Source organism: Nomia melanderi, chromosome 2 (genome assembly GCF_051020985.1).
Source record: "Nomia melanderi isolate GNS246 chromosome 2, iyNomMela1, whole genome shotgun sequence".
Lineage (NCBI taxonomy): Eukaryota > Metazoa > Arthropoda > Insecta > Hymenoptera > Halictidae > Nomia > Nomia melanderi.
The window spans coordinates 7,386,742-7,411,197 of NC_135000.1; the positions used below are offsets into that span (position 1 = coordinate 7,386,742).

Sequence of the window (24,456 nt, forward strand, 5' to 3'; positions counted from 1 at the left end):
AATTGCATAGAGTTTATTCACGATATAAAAACTTACAGTCCATTAATAAATAAATACTAGACAATTATTATAGTTGACAAGGCACAGGTTCACATCCTTAACAGGAGTAACAGAGTACAATTAAAAATAAAATCTATCGTAACTTTGGTAAAACATGATATATGAGCACAGTTATTTAACACTATAGTTCTCGTTCTCGTCCGAGCCGTTCGGATTTATAGTGCCAACCTTACTAGCACACGGATGCAGTAAATCAGTGAGAAGATTTAACGCGTGTTCAACAATCGTAGTCACTATATGCTACATTCCTTATTTACACTCCGTAAGAAAAATACATGTCCCGAACGATCGTGAACCAACAATGTTCCCCAATTGAAATGTCCGTTGACTGTCGTTACATCGTTCAGTGGTACAAATGAAAACGGGGATAATTCCATGCGAATCGGCACCGCCGCATGCGAAAAACAACGTGATATTTTAATCACAGTCTCAGAGTACGTTTTGTTCATGCTTGTCTCTTCATGCTTAGAAGACTTAAACGATTAAAACGTTACGAACGAACGAGTCTAACGATTTCCAGACTTAGCCATCGCTAGACCCAATGTTTGTTGAATATTCCTAAATCGTTGACAATACTGTTCAAGCGCGAATCCTTCAAAATTGCCGTCCTCGCTGGAAGAAAACGAAAAGAGTATAACAAAGTATGTCAAAATGAAAATCCCACCTTGAATTAAATTGATATGCGAATAAATCTGCTCACTTGACGCTAGGTCTTTCTCGAACAGGTGGTGAATGGTTCATGACAATCTTTTGTACTGGCGTGTACGCCTGATCCGCATTCCGCAGCAACGTCGTGACTCCTATCCGTCTACCGATACTCCACCTCACGATCAACCATTTCATTCGATGAATACTAATAAGGACTAGAGCTGCACTCCTGAAACGTACCCTCGGTGACATCTTCTTATGGCGGCCCGCGGTAACGTAAGATCGTTGTTCACTGGTTAAATGTGCGAGGAACGCTAACGTGTTTTCCACTGAGATCTCATAGCCACCCACTACCTTCAGCAGGTAACGCTTCTGGTACGTTAAAGCCTTGCGTCTACTGTCTGCTCGCATATACTTCCCATACAAGTGTAACAACTGTACAACAGAATTATTAATTTAGAATAATTCAACATCTCCACTTGCTTCCCCTATATGTTATGAAATATAAAATTACTTTGTCTGCCTGATCTCCACCCATTGCTGCGTTTACATCATGCGATTCAGTGTAACGCTTCACGCGTGTTTCAAGTAATTTCACACGTTGACTAAGCTGCTCCTTATCTTCCAGTGCCTTCAGGAGCTTCTCTTGAAGCGTACTCTTCTCATTCAGATACTTTTTATAGCCATCACTGAGATCCTATAGAATAAAACACTGGATATTAAATAGGAACAAGACCCATAAGCAAGATGGCGTAGTTAGTTTAGTTCTAGGAACCTAACCCTACTTTTTAAACAAGTACCTTCTTAATTTTCTGTAGCATTTTGGTAGGTTGATTCTTATCCCCAGCGTATCTGCTAGTCAATTCTTTTGTAAACTCCAATTCCCTTTCCGTGGATAGCCTCAAATCCTGTTGCAACTCTGCAATTGTATCCCTTAACTTCTTTTCCTCATCTTTAGCTGCAAATAATTTCTTAAGCAGATTGGTTTCTCTCTCTTTCAAAGCTTCCAAGGTTTCAGCTAATTTCATTTCGCGTTCCAGGGACTCCGTCAGTTCTCTCTTCGACTGCTTCATGTCAGCTTCTAAATCCACCTGTCCCATAAATAATTTCATTACATTGTTACATAAGGATTCAAACTTTTATTTTAAAGCCAGGGTATGCATACTAACCATGACTTCCCTCGCATTATTGATCTCCCTCCTCAATCCCTTAAGCTCATTATGCTCGTCAGTGCTTTGCTCCTGTCTCCTGCTTTCCGCGTCAGACATAGTTTTAATCCTTTTCTGAAGCCACTCGCACTCCTCCTCTCGTGATTTCAATTCATCTTTGGTACGGCTGAGATCCATTTGCAACTGGTCCTTAATCCCTTTGACGAGGGCAAGGCTACTTATCAATTTTTCTTTCTCCTCCACCTCCACCTCTAATTGCTTCTGCAATCGGTTCTTCTCCGTTTGCAACTTCCTTAAAGTATCCTTTAATTCTGCCCCGTTACGCTCCTCCTTCTCGAAACTTTCCATCAGCGACAAATACTTTTTCCTCTCGGTTTCCAGGAGGTCCGCTAGCTTTGGTAATTCGTCCGACTTCTGAGACTGTACGTGCTCCTTCATCAGACTCAACTGTATCTCCAGGCTTTTGTGTTCTTGCCGTAATACTGAAAGATCATTGCGTAACTTCGCTTCATTGTCCAGAGAAGTCTTTAGCTTATTCTGAAGAAACTCGATCAACTCTGAGTCCTGCAAATGACCCGACTGCATAGACCTATGCTCCTTCTCAATTTGAATCTTCAAACTCCTAACCAAGTTCTTCTCAGAGAACAATTCTTCATTGAGCTTCGCGACTTTCTTACATTCCTCTGTTAAGTCTGACTTCAGTTGGAAAATCCGGCTTTCGTACTCGGCGATCTGACACTTAAGCATTCCCCTTTCAATCTCCAAATCGTCCTTTAACTTCTTTAGTTTGTCGTTGATCCTGTTCGCCTGACTTAATTGTAATTTTAATTCACTATTTCTTTGAGCTCCCTCTTGGTACTCCCTGTACTGCATTTCATTCTCCACTTTACAAGGTCGTTCCTCCTGGTCGCTCTCAATGGCATTCATAATTTGTCTGTCCAGGTGAGCCGATAGATTCAGCTCTCTTTGTACCATGTCTTCAATATCAGTGTCATCCTGTGACCGTTGCGCGGCCAACTTTAAATCGCACAGTTCCTTGCTCAGTTTATCCACCGTGTTCGTCAATTCAGCGTTCACTTTTTGTTCTTCCTTCAACTTCTTCCTCAACTCCACCACATTACCGGATTCCTTCATCTTGTTCTGTATGGTTTCCAAAGCTCTGTGCAAGCTCTTGCTGTCATCGCTCATCTGTCGTATAACCTTGTCCTTCTCCTTCAAATATTCCTGCAGATGATGGATCTCTTCGTCTTTTTCATTGGAAGGTGAAGACGTTCCCGAGAAACTGGTACGTCTGACCATCTCTTCCAATCGTCTGATTGTCTGGTCCCTATGGTTTAGACCCTCCGTCAACCTCTGGATCTCGTTTTGACACTCAACGATTTCTTGCTTCAACAATTCATTTTTGGTTCTGAGTTCATGCAACTGTTTATCCTTCTCAAGAACACTGTCCTTCAAGCTGTCCAACGCCTTCGTGTTCTCCTGTATCAATACAGCGCACTTCTTCGCGTGTTCCTGCTCTTTGTCCTTCATGTCCTCCTTCAACTTGGTATTCTCCAAATTCAACTCCATTAGAATCTTCTCGTTAACCTGCATCTTGCTCTTCTGCTCCTGGATCTCTTCAGTTCTCTGCTTCAGAACATTCTCCACCTCCAACAGATCCTTCTTGATTTTACTTTCAGACACCTTCGACGCTTCGTACTGATTCTGATAAAAGCACTTGTCTGTGGTGAGCGTTTCCACAACTGTTTTGAACTCCGTTTGCAGTTCATCGTACATTTTCTGTAGGGATATCAAATCTGCTTCGCGTCTCTCCAAAGTCGCCAATTTCTTCAGCAGCTCCTCCCGGACAGCTTCCAGTTGACTTTCCAAATTCTGTATTTCGTTGACCGAAGTCTGAGTGTACTTCATGGAAGTAACACAAGACTTGTTATCAGTTTTACTACGAGATTCCTTCTCCGAAGATTCCTGGATCCTCGAGCATTCTGGCTTTGAAGACGAAACCCTATCCGTCTCGTCCGTTGTCATATTGTTCTCCGAAGTTCTGGAGTCCAATCCACTGTGCAATAAGTCCATAACCAAAGATGGCTGATTGGACATGGCCAACGAGCTTTGAGAGTTCAAGCCCAGATCCAATGGAGGTACGTGTACTCCCTTAGAAACATCGATTAGGGGCGTTGCCGAGTCATCCACAATTTTAGCTGAGGCAAATGGGGTAGGAACTTTGAAGGCAGATATATTTGGCAACATCTGTGTAGAATTAGCCGCTCGAATGGCTTCAGTTGTCTCTTCACATTCCGAATGAATGGATAAAATGTCGCTCAAGGTGCGAGCACTGTTCTTTGCTTCTGTATGTCGCATTAGTTCCTTCAGCTGAGTCTCATCCAGGTTCAACGAGGAATACAATTCCAGTTGCTTTTCCTTCTTCGACAACTGGTCCTTCAGATGATCTATTTCCTCGTTTTTGTCGGCTAGCATACTGTCAATCAATCGCGGCAGCTCCAGTTGGGCATGTTCCTGAACGCCAACTTTCGCCTGTAGAAGCCTCTTTTCCTCCTCGACTACCTCCAAGTGTTCTTTCAACTTTTGAATGGTGGCGCTCTCCACCTCCACAACGTTAGCGATCTCCGCTTCCTTCTCCTGCAACAGTTGATTAACTCTGTCCAATTGGTTCTGCATGTCCTTCAGTTCTAAATCCTTCTCCGCGATAGCGCACTCCAGCGACTGGAATTTCGTGTTCGCTTCGTGAAGCTGCAATTCCAAACGCGACGTCGCTTGTCTTTGAGCGAACGGGGCGCTCTGCTTGTGCTGCTCCAAGCGACCACGCATCGCTTCTATTTGGAACAGTTGTTCGGAGGTCATTTGTTGCAGGATCTCCTGCTCCACTTGCAGATCTTCGTTCTGATTCTTCAGAGCAGCTACCTGCATCTCTAAGTCTTTGATCCTCTTAAATGCAACGTCTTCGGCTCTGGCTTGTTTTATCATCTTCTCTTTGAGCTTAAGCAACTGGTCCAGAGGCAACATTGGCGGTGATGTGGGATCATCTGGCGTTGGACAACGTGTCGCATCTATTTGCTCCCTGATGGAAACGTCTTCGCTAGGCTGACTCAAACTCAAATTAGAGCTACACATATGCGCGGACTCCAAGTCTTTGATCCTTTTGTCTAAATGACCCTGCATCTCCCGAAGCTCTGCCTTCATCTGTTTCAGTGCAATAGAATTTACATTGAACTGTTCCGAACTCAGTTTGTGCTTTCTTAATTCCTCCTGTAAATTGTACTGTATAATCAATGCTGTCTTTAAAACGAAATTTAGTTCTTCAAACTTACCTGTAAGTGATTGATGTGCTCGTTAAGGTGTTTGCTTTCATTGTCCATTTTAACCGTATCCAACTCTTGAACCAATTCTTGTTGATTCTTTGTCTGAGCAGCGATCACGGTTTCTAATTGGCTGATTTGAAGCTGCAAAGACTCCTCTTTCTCAGTTTTAGCTTGCAACTGTTGCTCCAAGTCGGTGATAATGTCTCTTAACACCCAGATCTTGTCAATGGCTGCTTTCAGTTCAATCTCAGTTTCCATCTTCTTTGCTTCCGTGTCAGATACAAGGGATGACATTTCTCTCATCTGAGACTCGAGTGCCTCCACCTGAATTGCAGGTACGATTAGCTTTTCGTTAACTATCATTCATTAATCTGATCCATTGAAATACAATGCCACAACTTATTAAAAGAAAACACCACCAACATGTAAAGCGTTCAAGTACGTTGTTAAATTAACCATAATATTTGTATTTAAGCTTCCAAATCTCTGTAATCGCATGCATAGAAATTAACTTAATCATTTATCATCGTTTCAACATTCTACCTAAATACATCTTGATGTCTGAAACGATGTCAATTAACATTGATTCTTATAATAAATAGAATACCACTCACAGTAGCACTGATGTCAGATGTTTGAAGCACAGGGACGTCTGACGTTGGTTCAGGTGATAGTGTAGACTGCTTTGTGCAACATACAGAAAACCAAAACCAGAGTGCAGGAAAACTTGTGTTAATACAATTAGTGACAATGCGTGGTTATAAGCTGCATAAATTATGTAGTATAATATAAACGATAACAATCGCGGAAACGAAAAATTAATTGGCATGGAACCCTCAAAATCTTATCAATTAGCAGAACCATTTTACATACTCGTGAAGTCAGTGAAGATTATGAAAAAAAAACCCAATCCAGAATATATGAAAATGATTAGTCCTTAGCTCTTACACCTGAATCTTATATATTAATTAATTCGCACCAAAGTAGAAATCTGAAGTACTGAAATTGCAGGATTGTTCCTTTTTTTTTCTTTTTCCCTTCATAGATTATAAAATGTGTTAAAATTACCTCTGAGGTGATGCGCAAGTCTCTTTCCTTCTCGCGTTCACGCTCCTTAATCTGTTCCTGTAAAACATGTATCTGTTTTGCAGCCTCATCCCGTTCAATTTCTCTTTCGCTTGCTTGCTCATCCAAGAATTTGCGAGTCGCTTTCAACTGTTTATCTGCCACCTCGATCTACACATATTTTGATTAATTAATGTGTGCCGCAAAGTCGACTTTGTAATACAGTTGTTATAAAAGGAAATATTCATTTCGATAGATTTAACTTGAAAAAAACAAATAAAGAACACACTGCATAAAAGCACAACAAAATCTGAAAGACACTGGTTAACAACTGAAAACTGAATTTAAAAAATATAGTTGTATCAAACAGTGTAAGCAATTCGTGCATGAAAATTTAAAAAATCGCTCCATTCGTTACTATTTAAAGGAACGCTTGATACAAATGGCAAAAATATGGATTAGTTCATGTACAGTATTAATTGTTTACATGCAAAAGGAAGTACGCCACAGTAGTTATACATGCTAGCATTAATTATGGGAAAATTATTGTTTTCATGAAACAGTATGATATGAGAATCTCCAAGTTACTAAGTATTTCGTCAATGTGAATCTGTAGCGTTATCAATTAACTATTAAGTAATGTCCATACGCAGTTAAAGTTAAGGTTAACTTACGGAACAGCTTTTATAATAGTATTAGTAATTCTATAATTTACCTTTCGGCAGCAAACCCTGTGAATGTATGAGGGAGGAGTGGGTTCTAAAGGCACCTGCCGGCAAGATAACAGAACGCCAATCAATTCTTTAAAAACTGCATCACAGAGCCGTTCAAATGTACCCGTTTATGTATATCTTTTCCGTTATTATTATTCGTTACGACAAACTATTCTTTTTAAGTACGAAATCAAAGTTGTACACACGTAATTAATTTAAAAAGAAAACATAGGTCGAAGGAAACAATTTCTTTTAATCTAATAACAGAGAACTAAGTGTGAACACTGATGCATAAATAATGAGACCAAAAAAAGAAAAAGGTCTTTGTGCAATATACGAATACTAAGCTCATAGATACAGATGAGACACTAAAAAATAATGAAGTACCATGTACAGAACTCGTTTTCAATATGCAGTACACCACAACTTTCTTGTATATAGCATACCAATTCTATATAATAAAAATACATGCAATCGGTGCACCGTTTGTCGGACGAATTTCGAATTTACCTGTTGCTGCAAATCTTCTTTCTCTTTTCTGGCGTCTTCCATTAACTTGTCGCTCTGTCTACATAGTTCTTCGATCAACTGCAACAGGTCTGTACAGTCTCCACCTCCGTTTGACAATACGTGTCTCGCTGGAAAATTAGTTTCAATCACGTGGCGTTCATCGAATCAGTAAATTCACTACTCTTACCTTTCTCCTGTAATTGCGAGAAGTCTTGGAGTGTAATTTCTGCGCCGACTTCGTCGTTCTCCCCGTAGCCTTCGGTAATTATCTCCTTTTTGCTTTCTATGTTAATCAACTTTCTTTGGAGGTCAAGAATGGTGACTTTCAGTTGCTCCGTCTCTTCCTGGTAGTTCATAATCAAGGATTCAGCTTCGAGTAGCTTCGAATTTAGCTCCTCGTTCACTTTCTTCATCCACGCGATTTCTTTTGCAAGAGCGCTATGTTGATCTTCGCTAGTGCTGGACGACATGATAGTGTTTGACGAGATACCCAAAATTTCAGCGCTCTCAGACTTCAAACGACGCACGCAGCTGTTCAATTCTTGTTTCAATTTCTCCGTGATGCCGTCATTTTCTTTCAATATATTTTGCAACGTCTCGTTATTGCTATTTATTATCGATATTATTTCAGTGGTTTGTGGGGCAAAGTGAACCCTTCGGACTTTCAATTGAGATGTATTTAATTTAAGATTAGCCTCTTTATTCTTTGATTTCTCAGCTTCATCCGTTTGCATGGTCCTCTCATTATTGACGCTGTCGCTTAATTGCCTTTTCAGAACCTCACTGATGAGAGTGTTGTTAATTTCCTCTTCGCACACGACAAAATATTTCACCAGTTCGTCGACCAAAGTTTTAAGAGTGGCACAAGTTCTGTGCAAACTATTCCTGTACGACAAAGTATACAAAAGTCATAACAAGTTTACAGAAAACAATTACATATATTTTAAAAAAATCAGAGCGTTACGCAAGCGGTATAAAACCTAATTTCAATTCATTATAATCGCCGTGCTCAATATGTTAAAATATAAATACCTCTCTTCTAAAATATTGGCATTCATAGGTACTGTTCTGTTAGAATCTTTTATTTCATTAAAATCTGGGCTGCTATCTCTGACTTTATTCAGCTCCTCTTGATGGCGATCTATCATTCTGGCTACATTGCGGGAATATTCCTCCTTCAATCGTTGCACTTCTGCGGCATGAGCATCCTTAAGTAGTTGCATTTCGCGTTTCGCATTGCTGGTGAGCTTATCGCGTAACTCCAGCAACTCTGGTGACCAAATATCGTCAACGTCCGAATCCACTGACAGGAGGGCCTATTTTCATAAACGATTACAATACAAAAACAATCAATTAGTTCCTTGTAAATATGGATCAACACTGTTTCTTCCTATAGCAAGGAGGGACGGATGTACACTTCTTTCGACTTCCACAATATAATTTGCTTATATATTCATGTATCTAAAGCTACCTGAATCTGTTCCTGAAGCGCATTGACAATATCCAATTTAGCTAGTGCAATCTGTTCTTCCAATTGATGGTTGTAGGCTGCTCGCAGTTGAGTTAATTCACCGTTTTCCAACGCACCCACATCCCACTCTGTTTGACAATGCTGCATGCACACATATGTGGTCACACAGTAGCATGTTAGTTACAAGGGGACTTGTACGATCATATTTACTTCCAGGAAACCGTTTAAGTTCCATACTGGAAGATCTACGCTTGATCAAACGCTTGACTGAACGAGTTCTATTCTATAAAACTATACGCAACTTAAACGTTAAATGCAAAGTAAAGGAACAAAAATTAAAGTGCGCATACACATGGACTACAATCATGATGAATTAAATAATCGTGCACTTCTTTTGGTAAAACTAATTACAACTTCTATACTCTACTTCATACAAACATACATCGGACCGTTCTACTGAAACGAAACGTATTGTATTTAAAGTGGAACTTAACATAAAACTGGTAGAGGAATGATCAGAGAGAGTGTCTAATTTTATTAGTAAATAATATTCAGTTCTGTGAAGAGGAAAGCAGTTTTAACACACAGAGAAAAGGTGTTCAATATTTAACACAAAAAAAAACTACTACAAATATAGTGTGTTAATTACATAAATAAAAGAATGCACAGAACGTTGTTTGTTGTACTTACCTGGGACACCACGTTTCTCAAGAATTCGTGTTTCTCGTCCCTGTTTTTATACAGCTCTCTTTCATATTTGTTCTTCTGATCGTCCAACGCCTTTTCATAGTGCAGCTTCAGCTCCTGCACTTTTATTATTTTATTTTGTAATTCCAGTTGCAATGCTTTGATAGTTGACTCCAGCTCACACTTGTTGAAACTGTTGCTGTTGTGTTTTGATTGGTCCTCGCCTAACGGAGAGGCAACTCTTGAACTACGTTCGGAGAGATTCGACGCATTTAGGCAGTCCCCGGCGCCACCGAAATATAAACTTTCTGTTAAGTCTGCTATCTCACTGTCGTTATCAGACATTTTCTTCGACTGCTGACTAAATATTTCCTCCGAATACTGTTTCTCCATCAGCAGGCACTTCTGTTCGAAATACGTTCGCAACTCCTCCATCTCTTTCGCGTGCCGTTTCTCTAGTTCTGTTTTTAAATCGTGTAGTTCTGTAGTGCCATCCTTCACGCCCAGCACCAACGATTGCACTTTCCTAATTTCTGAATTAGTTTCAGCTTTTATCGCGCTTATTTGCTCGTCATGAACGTAAATCAATGTTTCTATCTCCTTCTTCAACGATTCTTTCTCCATTCTCAATTGATTTACAGAATCCTGTAATGTAGGTAGGACCATTAACTCTTTCTTCAGGGCTATGTTTTGCTCCTCCGTGCAATGTTTTTCAGTTGCCAAGTTCTCGGCGAGGCTGGAATAATGTTCTACTTTATCTTTCAGCTCATCGTAATCAGCTTGTTTTTCTGTCAGTTGTTCCAGTTGCTTGATTAATTTTTCGTTTTCCTCTGTGGCCACTGTGAGCTTTGTTTGCAGTAATGCTACGGTATTTCGCTCCTCGTTGTTCTCATAATACAGTTTGTTAATGTCTGCACTTTGATCGTGTGTAGTGTTCACGGAGTCGTTCGCAGTTCTACCTACTTTAATTTGCTTCATCGAGGTACTATTAAAACTGGACGTCGGTAGAGAGAAGTCAAGTTTACTCTCACTCAACGCTAACGTTTGATTCAACTTCTCTTCAACCTCTGCGCACTGAGCCCATGCAGCACTTAATCCCTTTTTCAGCTGCTCGCACTCCTCCTCGGATTTTTTAAACTTTTCTGACAAATCTTGCATCTTCTTAACGGAGCTGGCAAGTTCCGCTTCTTTGTGTTCCAAAGTAATTTTAAGCTTTTTGATTTCTTGTTGGTCCTCTTCAGCTTTTTGCAATAAATCCCTTTTACTCTGACTAGATAACTTTTCATTGTCAGCTTGCGAAGAACTCTGACGATCTAAATCATGACTTTTCAATGAACTGAGCTCAGACTTGTACTTATCGCACAAGTTCCTTGTGTCTTTTAATTGCTTCTCATAGGATTTTTTGGTTAAATTTGCTTCCTCTAACTCCTCCTTCGTCTTGCGTACGTCACCTTCGAGGTTCTCAATTTTCTCAACCAGAAGCTTTTCCAATTCCGCTTTCTCGTTGAGTTTCTGCTTCGCCAAGTGAAACTGAATCGCTACTTCATCGAAACTCTGGTAAGAGGTTTCGTTAAATTCGCTCAGTGTACTCGCATTTATACCGCTAAGTCTGGACAACGATTTCTCTAAGTCAAAGATTCTGTTACTCATGGTTCGTTCGTGTGCTTGGCTATTTTCAATTAACGACTGAGCTGCTGAGTATCTCGACGATAAGTCGTCCAATTTGAATTTCAAGCTGTCATTCTCATCTTTCAATACTGCAGCGCTCGTCAAAGCCTGTTCCAAGGAACGTTCAATGCTCTCCTTAGATTCTAGAATCGCCGTTGCGGTAACGTATTTTGATGTCATTTCCTCCAGTTGTAATTTATGCAATTTAATCTGCTCACTTAACATTTCCTTTTCCTTTTGATGATCCAAATTTCTGATGTGTAGCGTATTCTCAGCTTGAACTTTCAGTTCGTTTACCTTAGCTTTGTACTGATTGAGTTCAGCCTGTGCAGTTTGTTGAGCCTCTGATCTATTCACTAACTCTAGTTTCAAAGCTTCAACGGTTTTCTTATAATGACCCATTTGTGCTTGGAATATAGAAAGTTCTTTAGCATGTCTGGTTTCCAGATCAGGTAACTCTTTATTCAAACGATCGGCTAATATTTTATTTTCATCTTTTAATTGTTTCAAGCGGTCCTCGTATTTCTCTTGAATATTCATTATTTCCATTTCGTGTTTTGCAGCTACCTCCTACGAAGGAACGTAAAACGGGTTATGTAAGCTATGTTGAAATAATTCATTATAGAAAATATTTTATGCATACTTTTAACTCCTGTTGATGACGCGCAGTGTTTATATTTGTTTCAGTCGTGAATTTTTCTAGAATATGCTGCATGTCTTGCTTTATTTTATCAACGCGTGCCTCATATTGCTTTTGCTGTTCTAAAGTCTCAGCAATGTTTAAATTCTTATCAGCTGCACCTAAACGAATCTGTTCATTTAAATTGTTTATTTGCAACTTGTAGTCATTAATCTCGGCATTTCGAGTCTCTTTCTCCATTTCTAATGTCTGTACATGTTCCTGAGTCTGCATCAACTGACCGTTTAATTTTTGTATCATCGATCTTTGGTCGTTTAAAGTGGCTTCTAAAGAGTCAATCTAAAAAAAAAATTGTATATACAATCGACTTTAGTTTCTTCTCATTTAAAATATATTACACACCTTATCCTGCATATTTGCAGTGTTTACTGTACAAGCACGATCCTTGTCTGGAATCTGCATGGCGTTCAAAGAATTCAACTGGGTAACAAGATTATCTCTGGCAGACAATGCTTGCTGCAAAGACCATGTTAATTCTTCTAATAAATTGTCACGTTTATTTATTGCTTTCTCAAACTCCTGAAACTGTTTAACAAAACAATAGAACTGCATCAGTATACAAGGTAGGCAAAAAAAATCAATTATGTAGTGCCTTTTTGTATGTATCTGTTATGTAATATACCTTTATATGATACAATGATATAATATCTCTGCCATGTATACTGCTGTTTTGACTTTGTGAAGAATTAGGAGAGGAAGCCTCAGCTCGTAAGTGATCTATCTCAGCATGCAAAGCCTCAACTATGGCTTCCTTTCCTTGTAGCATTTCCTCCAACTGAGCTACCCTCCCTGCAAGTCCTTCTAAGTCACCATCAGCTTCTCCTTCGCTCATACTAACACTGCTTTGTGTCACATCTCTTGACGAAACACCTTCATGGATCTACATTACATAAAAATATATGTCTGTAACCTCTCATGGTTTCATATACAACAATGATGCATTTCATACAATACATATTAGAAACATGTTTATGACTACTTTACTAAAACTTATTCTTACGTAAGACTCCCTGTGTCCAATAGATCTGTCATTATGAAAAGATTCTTCATCGGATGCTTCATCTGTTTGACTGTGACCACTACCTCTGGCTTTATTAATTCTTTCCGCCTTGTACTTCTCCAGCTAAGAAACATAACAATTTCTCCATAGAAGCCAATATCTATTGTCTCTATCATACATTGTCTCATTCATCAAGGTGAACAGATTTTATTACCAGAAAAGGTACAATTAAAAATGATAGAATTAAAACAAATAATTCTTTTGTAATTTAATCATTCCATCTTGGAAAATGTATACACTAATTTTAGTTCTAGGTATTCAAAGGCAGAAATAATATAACTTTAACAAGAATCATTACTTCAACTGTTTGGATACATCAAATTTTTTACTACAACATAGTTGAATACTGAAAAAAAGAATTAAAACATAAGTGGTTTTGCTCTTACGTATCCTGCTGTATCATCGCCTTCAGAGGATAAAATAATTGATAATTAAGCTTTGCAGTGATGTAACTGCGAAATTCAACCGAACGAAACTATATAAACATTGATTTCAGAGACAACCGACAATTGATCTTAAACAAAGAATGGAATTGCGAGGCTCACCATCTCTCTGCCAGCCTCCAAAGAGCGTCTCCTGCGATCATCATCGTCCGTTGCTTTACTCATTTCATTAATAAAATCAAATCGACGATCGTTTAATAGTCGACCAACAGTAGACGATGTCAATGGTTAATTGTTGAACGATCAGCAGTCCGTTCGTCATCCATTACATTTCAAAACATGTGTCTCGAACCATTCACCGTTGAACGTTTGACCGTTGTCGTCGATTTATAAAAATACGAATTGCTATAGCGTCCGTTGTCGTGTCATAGATCTTCGATGAGATAGATCATGATCCACGGTGGAAATACTCCCTTGCCAGAGTAACAGAATATTATTCGCTGCCATACGTTCATTTTCCCGAACGAAAGCGAACTCCTGGCGAGTGGCAAACGTTTTAAGTTATCTTAATGATTGAGTTTTACTCTCTACATTCCATATATAAACCTAGGTGAAATTTAACTCGTAATTTTCTTATGATTAAAGTCACCTTCATTAATCTACCGCAAGAGTATCGGTTAATAGTATAATATTTAATTTAAATTTTATTAATTAAAAGGAATAATAATACTTGGTGCGTGAAAGCTACAACAGACAGAAAGTGTCATCAGTTTTTGATAACAATTAGCTGTGTGGGTAAAATATTATGTATTAAAGTTCATTAGGACAGTGTGGAATAAAAAAAAATAATCAAGAATCATGTAATAATTAAATATTTAATGAAATAATTAATAAGGCGGGAAAAGGTATAGTGATTGGATGATTCCTTGCTTACCGATTACCGATAGTTCTTCATTATCGACTATTGTCCATCTAATATTTGATATATATCTAATTTATCATATCACCTAGTATATTTTCTTTTTATAAACAATTAAGTAGTAACAAAAACTGAACAGAACATTTAATATTCAATCATCCAAAAACATTCATTTAATCATAAAAGCAACAGTTCCTTAAACTTAACAACCTATTAAAACTAAAACCAAGTAATCTAAAAAAACAAATAAAATTTATTTCTTACCGACTCCTTTCCAAAAATCCAACAACGCTATCAGTTGATAAAACAGAACAATACTTAACCAACAAATTTCCCAATTCCCTACAGATGGCGCTGTCGTCTCTTCAATCGCCTTTCATAATCGACATTAATAAATAACTTTCGCACCAGCACACGATAAACTAATTTCCATCCATTAAAAAACTCCTCCGACCATTGACTGGATTACTCAAAATTACTCACTGGGTAATCTAAATCCGTTTCCACAGAACCAACCGCGGAAAACACATTCGAACGGTATCCGATGACTCCGCCATTCGAGTCACCGAAGCTTTTCAAATTCGCCGCGGAGTGCGCACGCGTCGTATCAGACGCAGTTCGCGGCAGGTGCGCCGTAAGTCCGGCACGGCGAATGCGATCAGTTGTTTCCGAGCATTCGAACGTGCGGTTTGTTGTTCCCTCGTTGTCGGTTGTTTATTTCGTCATCGGAACAGGGCTCGAGGAACGTCGACGGACCGCCGTGTTCGACGACGGCAGTTTTCAGTGCAGTTCGCGTGGTGTGAACGTTCAGTGTCACTGGTTTCTTCCTTCTCGAGCGAAGTACATGCTTCCGCAGTGACGATAGGTGGTCCGCCGTACAATCGAAGAATGTTGGATCGCGATACTGCGATACATCTCATTGCCGGAGGGTGGGTTTCGCTTTTTCCCCGTTTCCCCGACGTTTTCAGCGAACATAACCCTCCCGAGACGCGTCCGCGAGCCACGCCGGCTGCCTCGGACGACTCCGCGCAGAGATAAGCGTATTTTGCGTAGCGGGCAGCACGCGTGAAACACGAGCCGAATCCGTGCGTGTGTTTCGCGCGGTCGTTGGAAACACGTCGAGAGGGATGATTCCCCACGTTTAACACTTACAGATTATATAACTCGATTATGCTGTTCGAACTATGATTACTCGCGTCCCGGTCGTGTGTTCGACGATGTTTCCCCATCTCGCCTGACAATAGCTATAGGGTATCCGTTAATTGAGGACGTTTGTGGAATTTTTGTCGGTGACTCGAGGATCGACCGCGTGCGAAATTCACTGTTTTTATGAAAAGCTTTAGTACGTTTTGGGTGATGTCGCAACCCTTGTATTTTTTTTGTTATTTTATTGTACTGGAACGTGAAAGGTTGATTTGTTGAGGTATAAATATTGAGAAAAATATTCGTGGAAGTTGCAACAATGAATGAGAAAGGCATTTCGTGGTTAAGAATACTACGACATTGTAGCCGGCATGATTTACGTCATCCCGTGCCGGTCCTATTGTGTATGTGTACAGTTTGGTACACTGGGTCACGAAAACATTCGACATTCGCAGACAGGGATTATGGGAACTCCACGTTTTCAAAATATTGATACGGCGACAGTGAGGATATTGTCTGAAGAGAAGGAAAAATCCGAGGAATGGCTTGTTAGCGGTGCGAAGTTATTCGTAGAGCAAATTCTTGTTGCATCATTAGACCTTTGGCGCTAATTACGTATCCGAACCGATGGTCCGTGCTATGTACTGATCTTTCACAATCTATTTGGTGGTATTCACAACCGATGCACGCGTTACCAAATCTGTCGGCTTCGTAGGTATATATACAACAACAATAATAATGACTATAATAAAAATATATAACTGCAAGTGAAACGATATATAAATATTGAAAAGCATGTTGCATGGGCAAAGTTCTGCAGGTGAGAGCTATCAATAAGCTCCTCGAACATAATTTAATAAACGGAAATTTTAATTGTTTTTTTTTTTTAATTGTTCTGTCGGCAATTATAGTGAAGCTTGATGTTCGTAGTTGAATTTTGTTTTATGGTATTTAATTGAATGCTTCGCGTGTCGAGTACCAAAAATTTTTTGGTAACGGAGAATCGAATACTTTGTCGAGCCAGTGTATGGCTTGGCTGTATGTGCGTAATTGATCATCCAAATTTAGAAACCGGCGTATTTTCGGGCGCCGCGACGTCGTTAGAGATTTTTCGCGGCGGTTCGAAGGAGTATCGTTCGAACCTCGACGTGCCAAGACGTGGATGGAATTTATATAATACAATCATGGTCCGCGATGACGCCATGCTGGCTGTTATTTTGCCAAAATTTTTTCGCGGGAAATTCAAACCGCTGCGTTTCCCCCCTCGAGAGATTCGCGCGAGTCATCGAGCGAGTTACTCGATGAGAAAGATTGTGAGCCACGCTGTTTATTTTTTTTTCTTAGACAGTGTTAAATGTATTGTCAATTGACACGCGTCGTTAACGTGCTACTGATAAATGTTGTTGCGCAGAATGTTTGTTTATCGCGTTCTCGTCCGGCTAATTGTAAATGCAAACTGAAGATTGTTATCATGAATTCATTATCTGTTACTCGGATGTAGATTTGACATTTATTAGCGAACAATTGATAGTAGAAGTACTTTAACGAAAGTCTGTGCGAAAAACAGTAATGGGTGGTGTACCGTCTTTAATTGGAAAAAAATTTGCTTACAGAGTGGCCGGTACTGCAGGTGCAATAGTCACTTGTCCCTTAGAGGTGGTGAAAACACGACTGCAGTCCTCCTCTTCTGGTTTCTATCCACGCCCACAGAACACAGAATTTAATTCTGGCCATGTGACTTGCAAGAGTTTTCCTAAATCAGAACAGAGAAGGCGACTGTGCACGGGAGGTTCTGATAGGAAATTACAATACAGGTGGCTCTTTTAATATGTTGTTCAAAACCATTAGGAAATCCTGGGCCATTGATGCAATGTTATCCAAATTTATTGTGTTCACACAGAACAAGAGGAAATTCTTCAACGATTTTGAGCAAAATTTTCCATTTGCACTAGTAACAATAACACTTTCGACAAACAGGAGTATTTTTGATGGAACCAGGCACTCGAATAGCGAACAAAACAATCCCTGACCTATTTAAGGCTGCTTTGTGTTTTTCATATGTGACACGAAAGAAATGTATCTGCCAAGAAATAGCAATACAAGGTCTTTGTTTTGAAAGGTCAACAAAAACACAGAGAATGTGTTTTGTTTTCTGTTAGCTTGGAGGGATGGGAGACTTAGAAAGTAATCCACCAATGTCAGTCTTAAAGGAAAACAAGCTTCTTAACAGTTTCAAACAAGCTACAATAAAGAATTTTGTTTAATAGTCTAGAGGGTGGCAGAGATAGTATGTTTATAATATTTTGTAACTTAATTTTATCTTCAGTCTTTCTACTGTTAAGTATTCCAAGCTACTTTGGCCTAACTGCACTTATACATGTGTTTGAAACGCACGGCGGTTTGTGTTCGGCTAATTCCCGCATTCATAGGATTCCTTAGCCCAGAATAAATCCTTAGTGACTGTGCACTGTGCAGCACAGTGAAAGCGTGAACTTATTGACAACCCAGTCGCTTCTACCAAAAGTCCTGCGCCGTTTACCCTCGCGTACTAAAACAAAACCTTTCAGACATTTTGAAATAAACAAAAGAATGCCTCAATCGTATGATTCCACCCTCAGAATACTTATAAGCGAACACAGTAGAGAGTTACAGCTACTCAGAAATTTGTTCGGCAGAAGAGTTCCCCATTAATTACTACATTTATTATTATTGACATTGCAAAAGAGCATAAAAAAGAAATGACAGCAAATATGAATGAACGCTGCATTGCATAACGACTCTTAGATATAACTGTCACTTGGGGAGTGTGAATAGATAAATGAGTCACTGTACGTCTAGCATTTGAGCTAACGTAGAGACTAGATGAAGCACTGAAAAAAAGACACTCCGATTGACCAATGGGTTCCTTCTGTTGCAGGCATGTTCTGGTGGCCCTATCCCACTTTGGGGTGCACTCCACACCTGGAGGTACCCCCTGCACCCACTCAGCCCCAGGTATCTTTCAATGCATCAGATACATCGTGCAAAACGAAGGGACGCGTGCGCTGTTCAAAGGGCTTGGCCCGAACCTCATCGGTGTCGCTCCCTCAAGAGCAATTTACTTCTGCGCCTACTCAAAGAGCAAGGTCGCCTTCAACACGATCTTACCCGCGGATACGCCTATCGTTCATGTCTTCTCCGCATTCTGCGCTGGTAAGTCCCCGCGTTGTCCTCTCGCTTCTGATCCACTTATCTCGATCCCCTAAAGAGGACCAAACTAAAAGGTACACAGAAAACGTGGAGACACTGGGATGACAAGAACATTAGTCTAGATGGGTTAATACATTGAGCCAACCACACGGTGAGCCACATTGCTCATCTCGATGATACCATGAAGCTGCACTATGTCCTTTCGCTTACACACAACACAGAAACTAGGGTAACTCCGAATGAGATGGTCTCATACACATCAAACATTCATATTTTCAATTATTCCTAGTACACTGAACCTTGCACGCGAACCTGTTTAACCATTCCTTCTCACATGTATTCACTTTCATAAAATCTACATTCTTTTTGTCAGGTAGTAACGATATGCATGACGTAAGAGTTCTTTTAAAACGTTGGGCCATCTCTCCACGACTTACCCTACATGCTCCACTTGACAGCGTGTACATTGTGTGCCACTCGAAGATAAGAATTTTTGTAAACCATGAGGCATATTTCGCAAACACGTAACTAGTGCGGTAACGTGGCCCACGCAGAGCGGGCAGAGGATCACGTGAATCCGGCGTGGTGCTCAATGTGTTAACCGAGTCTGGGCACGGAAATAGACCGGATCTGTATCTGGCCAAGGCATTGTCCGTCCGCGTAATATCTGTTACAATGTATGTATACCCAGCGCGCGCGGCGTTATCAGCGTTTTTCTTTCTCGGCGTCGGCTAATCAAACCGGTCTTAGATGGAAGAAGCTCAGTGGGGTCACGTCGCGCGTCATTCGCCTTATCACCTGAATGGACTCACCCCGTCGCCTCTGCCGCTTCGAACTGGTTCGTGACGCGCTTCTGATCCCCCTTTCCGAGCCGCACTGATAACCCGGTGCAACGGGGGATTCACGTAATCAGCAATCATTAATACACGCCGTGCGTCCAGATTGTACGTTCTTGGGGATCTCTTCCACTGGGAATCTCTAGTTAAGGTCGTTGACCAACTTCTGCGAATTCTAATATTAACCCTTTAGGACACGGACCCTGCGAGACAGGGACCATTCTTCGTTGAATATTATCAGCCAGGGGTCAAGAGAGATTAATTAAAAATTGGTGGCAGGAGATAAGGGACTTGCGTATCGCTCGATAAGGGGTTGAAATGTTTGTCAAACGAGACTGTTAGTCTCTAAACTGAACCGATCTTATCCGTGGAAGGTTGAACCTCAACCCCTGGACGATTCTCTTGGAGAGACTTCTTCGCAGGGGTGCTTAGTGCACGATAAAACCATTGTAAATATGTTTGTTGCTGGTTTCCTTTTGTACGTTGCTAGTGGCTTTGGGACTGGGGAATACCCGGAATGCAGGTCTCTTTCAGGGTAGATTCATTATCATGGTTTGAAAGAAATCTGAGAAATTTAGGGAGTGGCGGTGTCATTCATTTGAGGTGACAGGTTTGACAAATGTAAAGACCGACAGGGACTGGTCTTATTGACTCTTGATGTGGCCCATTTTCGGGGGAGTCCCTTCCGCCGTGTTGAAAACGTGCATACGGTCACGTAGACAGCCAACACTCGGTTCAGCTTGGTAGTCTTGTTGCCTTCTGACTTACTCGAGGCGAGGTTTTGTATTAAAGGTGGTTTAAATTTAGATTATAAACAAAGTGTTGTTTCCATTGGAAGTTCAAGGAATGGTGCATTTGGAAGGTGGGAAATTAGTACAGGTTTTAATATTTACATCACTGTAATTTTTACTTTGTTTTTAAATCGTTATTATTAACTGGGAATTTGTGATAATCACGTACCTGATGTGTAATTAGTCTTGAATGGGTCAGTTCATTGGCTCTGTTTTCTTGCATTACTATTTTTTCAGGGTTTCTTTGTAAAGGAGTTTAAACCTGATGATATACTTGTGCAGTTTGAGAACCAAGCTTTTCCTAGTTGCTCATCTGAGTGACTTATTTTCATTTTCTATCCTCTATCACTGGAATGTGGTTGAATGTTATCAGTGGACTATGGACTTGTACGAAAAATTGTTTTTGTGGTTCAGAATCATGGGACTGGAGTCAAATGGTATTTTATTTAGTGTATCAATTCTTTATTCGAATTTAGTTTAGTAAATATTCTGTTCTAGATATTAATATTTAGTGTCGAACTGGAAGTATACAGCAAAGTGCTAATAGTTTCTTTTTCTGTATTTTTATAGTAATCATTGGACATGGAGCGAAGTTAATTTTGAATTTGTTGTTTGATCAAATTCATGGCTCTAGATTTTAGATTCCTATTTTTAAGGTAACTGAGAACTCTAGAATTTTTTATATAATTAAGAACTCTACAATTTTCAGTTCTTAAAACACTCTTTATCTAATTTACATTCAGAGATATTTCCAATCTAAAGCTGCACGAGGATATCATTATCTAATTATCGAAAAGCCTTTCCCCTATCGTGTCCTCTCTTTCCACGAGCTATCCCGTTACCCAATAATTCTGTGTATCGGATGAAACAGATGACCGGTCGCCTTGTCGTTTTTATTTTTTATCTCCGCGTGCAATTGCATCCAATTTGCGGTCGACCTTGTAACACGAACAAGCTATTGCGACTCGTTTGCATTTGCATCTCGTGCACGCCGGGAATATCGTCTTCGTGATTCCAACGACCGCATTAACCCTTCAAATATTAATCGATCATCCGATTCGATTTGAATATAAACCTTACAATACACCGTACACTCGAAGACTTACAGAAACAAATTATTCCAAGCTCACAATCGTTCATAAAACTTAATTAATCACTGTACAAATCATACAGTAATGTTGATAAAAATTTTAGCAAAGAATCACTTGTACTACATACCTACCAATTGAAAATTCGAAAAATTTGAAAAACTCGTAGAACCAATTTATCCGAAATTCCCCATTTTTCAGATGTACTTTGAATACGAATTACATTCGTGTCGAATATTTTATTTCGAATTTGAATTTATTGTTATCAGAGTAAAATTGAAATATTACACGGTTCTATAAACCAAGCCTGAAGGGGTTGAACTCTGCCCCGATCAATCGGAACGGTATCTGAGAATCGCGTGAGCTTCCGCTGTAATCCGTTCGAGTTGTAGATAACGATAAATTTCGCGCGTTCCCGGTGCACGGAACCTTATTGCGTCTTCGCGGTCCGTTCACGTGTTCGCGCACGTTTTCGCTTCGTTTCCTGGCGCCTTGAACGTCCATTAAAATATTTTGCACTCCAGGAACGTATCTAAAGCGATGAGGGACATGAATAGACATTTCTTTAAGAATAGCATGAATAATGAGGAATAGGAGGAGTAGAAGTGCTTTGTAATGATAGTAGTAGTATCATTGATAACGAATAGGAATGGAAATGCTTTATAATGATAGGAAGAAGAAGAATATGAATGGTGAGGAATAGAAATGGAAACTTTTTATAACAATAATAACAGTGGTAGTATGACATTTTTATGGTAGTAATAATAATATGAGTAATCAGGGATATGAATAGCAATTTCTTATAATAATAGTATGAACAATGAGGAATGGCAATCGACATTTTTTTATAATAATATCAGTAGTAGTAATAAGGAATAGGGATAGCAATTTCTTATAATAATAATAGTACAAATAACGAGGAATGGAAATTGAATTTTTTTATAATACCAATGGTATATATAATAAAGAATAATATAATAATAATATGAGTAATTAGAGGCTACTGGAATAGCTCAATCATGACTGCATCGTCTACTTAACTAGGTTCTCCAGTTTAAAGAGGTGCACGTGACCGAAAGTGAAAGTACGCATTCGATTATATTTGCACGGGCCAGCTGCTCAGTATCAATAATAAATGCAAGTGTAAGGAAGTTTTGCGCACAGATTTGCTCGACGGCCTTTTTATTAGGAATTCTCTTTAGTGTTTCTTTCGAGTTGCTAATAACCAGTCTCGCGTTCAATGTGGACGTTTACGAAACGCTCAGCAATTTAGTAATCAAGGGAAAGAGAAACTCGCACAGAACTGACAGAATATTTTGTGCTATTATTAACTTGAGAAACCCCGCAATCGATGGAATGCCCTAATTGGGACACTAGCTTCTGTTACAATGATCTTATACCGTCCTACAAGCGCCATTGTTACGTGACCAGCAGACTGGTGGATTTTATGCAAATTCGAACTTTATTTTCTGCGACCATTAATGAGTTTAACATGTTAAGATTATCTTAATGTTAAAGACAACATTATTATCGCAATGAAAGAAATAATGACTATGAAGTATTTGCAAATTTTCGAATAGATTAACATTTCTGAGCTAATTTACTGTCGCGATACGAAGTTAAATTTCATGTTGCCAGTCATTTGTGCGCCTTAAGAACAAAAGCTTTCAAATTTTCCTGGAAATTTAACTGTGTTATCAAATCAAAATTTCCCTAAAAATTACAATTATCGTCGCATCAAGTTTTCCCTAAAAATTCCAATTATTTTCACATCATTTCCCTAAAAATTCCAGTTATCGTCGCATCAAGTTTTCCCTAAAAATTCCAATTATTTTCACATCATTTCCCTAAAAATTACAATTATCGTCGCATCAAAATTTCCCTAAAAATTTCAATTATTCTCACATCAAGTTTTCCCTAAAAATTTCAATTATCGTCGTATCAAGATTTCCCTAAAAATACCAGTTATTATCAAAATTTCGTTCCCTGTCAATGCTGCACGCCAAAATTCCCAAAAAACTGACCAAAACCCCGCGAAACCTGTTTCACCCCTTTCCCACCCTCGCATCAGAACGCAAAAATGAACGGTCCAATGGCCACGCGACGGGTTCAAGATCCCTCGTTCGTTTGAGAGACACTGCGTCGGAACGCTTCTATTTTTAACCGAACGACCGTGTAATTGAACGGTCGGTCGGTCTCGCTTGTTATTTACAAGCGGTCGGGGCAGAAACAAGCGTGCGACACACACGGATTTTCTCAATGGGATGTTTACGCGCTCTCCAGGAAGCGCGGGGCGGCCCGATCAATGGCGCGCACACCGTTTCCTGTTTCCCCGTTTACCGGGGACGCCGTTCCACTCTGTTACGCAATACCGCGATACCCGTGAAAGGGGTGGGCGACACTTGACATCGTTTATTCGCCTCGAAAACGAAAGGAAAGAGGCAAGCGCAATTTCTCCTGTGAAAACCTGCAACCCTTCACCCCTTGTTTCACAACGACGCGCCAGGCTCGTGAAGATCTGAACCCTTTGCAGACGAATGTCGATCGAGATGAAATGTCATGCTTGGAATACCAAGCTGCAATACGATGATTTCAGTACTCAAACAGAGAGATCGGTAATTCCCGTTTTTCTGTTGTTTAATCATTTGCACTCCAGAGGCCTCTATCGCCACTCGATTTGCAAAATTGTGAATTAACCCTTTGCGGAAGATTCTTTGGAATATACGGAACCTTTGGCAGATGAAGTTAAATTATATATCGAGTGCTTAACACTAGAACTACTGTACCAGTCAAAATGACTGGTTTCAAATTTTTTGTTTAGCAATTATTGATATCTTCGAAGCATTGAATATTCGAAATGATTCTGAAAATAAATAGTTTCATTTCAGTACTATAATGAATGCCTGAAGAAACTGAAAATAATCTATTGTTACAATTTTTATAGGAATTGCATATTAATCGTATTAAATGCTCGGTAGTTCTGGTGTTAAATAATGAAAAGAAAAGAAATTGTAGACTGATCTATTGCTGTTTGAGTAA

The 24,456-nt window shown here is 39.6% G+C and overlaps 2 protein-coding genes across 12 annotated transcripts in view; one reads left to right on the top strand and one right to left on the bottom strand.

The window, feature by feature from the left end:
* Nucleotides 1-98: 98 nt before the first annotated feature.
* On the bottom strand, nucleotides 99-14,945 carry LOC116425825 (uncharacterized). Of its 8 annotated transcripts, none has more exons than XM_031974026.2 (20): nucleotides 14,635-14,945; nucleotides 13,614-13,988; nucleotides 13,009-13,131; nucleotides 12,631-12,888; nucleotides 12,351-12,533; nucleotides 11,952-12,287; nucleotides 9,644-11,878; nucleotides 8,954-9,094; nucleotides 8,515-8,798; nucleotides 7,670-8,367; nucleotides 7,483-7,610; nucleotides 6,975-7,028; nucleotides 6,263-6,430; nucleotides 5,809-5,874; nucleotides 5,204-5,518; nucleotides 1,878-5,141; nucleotides 1,509-1,799; nucleotides 1,223-1,405; nucleotides 761-1,143; nucleotides 99-672 (listed from the first exon to the last, which is right to left on the bottom strand). In XM_031974026.2, the coding sequence occupies exons 2-20, from the start codon at nucleotides 13,674-13,676 to the stop codon at nucleotides 567-569; spliced, it is 9,279 nt and encodes a 3,092-aa protein (XP_031829886.1). In that variant the 5' UTR covers nucleotides 13,677-13,988; nucleotides 14,635-14,945; the 3' UTR covers nucleotides 99-566. The 8 variants fall into 8 exon arrangements, with proteins under 8 accessions (XP_031829886.1, XP_031829869.1, XP_076220693.1 ...); XM_031974009.2 differs by having other exon boundaries at nucleotides 5,809-5,877; XM_076364578.1 differs by having other exon boundaries at nucleotides 5,809-5,877; nucleotides 13,614-13,924; nucleotides 14,854-14,871.
* A 45-nt stretch (nucleotides 14,946-14,990) lies between these two features.
* Nucleotides 14,991-24,456, top strand: part of Rim2 (replication in mitochondria 2) — a 29,188-nt gene continuing 19,722 nt past the window's right edge. For 2 of the 4 annotated variants that reach the window (XR_012997999.1, XR_012998000.1), the window contains exons 1-3: nucleotides 14,996-15,299; nucleotides 17,127-17,327; nucleotides 18,431-18,705. Coding sequence is in view for 2 of the 4 variants with exons in the window: in XM_031974163.2 (XP_031830023.1) it covers nucleotides 15,259-15,299; nucleotides 17,127-17,327; nucleotides 18,431-18,705 (517 nt within the window). In the remaining 2 variants the exon portion in view is untranslated. Of the gene's footprint in view, nucleotides 15,300-17,126; nucleotides 17,328-18,430; nucleotides 18,706-24,456 lie in introns of all 4 variants that reach the window. The other 2 variants (XM_031974163.2, XM_031974172.2) reach the window with 2 other exon arrangements.

Coding starts and splice junctions, on each gene's coding strand:
- LOC116425825 (XM_031974009.2), bottom strand. CDS start 13,676: ATGAGTAAAGCAACGGACGATGATGATCGCAGGAGACGCTCTTTGGAG. Junction 8,799..8,953: donor CGCTTCAGGAACAGATTCAG/GTAGCTTTAGAT, acceptor TTATGAAAATAG/GCCCTCCTGTCAGTGGATTC. Junction 7,029..7,482: donor AAGAAGATTTGCAGCAACAG/GTAAATTCGAAA, acceptor TCTTGCCGGCAG/GTGCCTTTAGAACCCACTCC.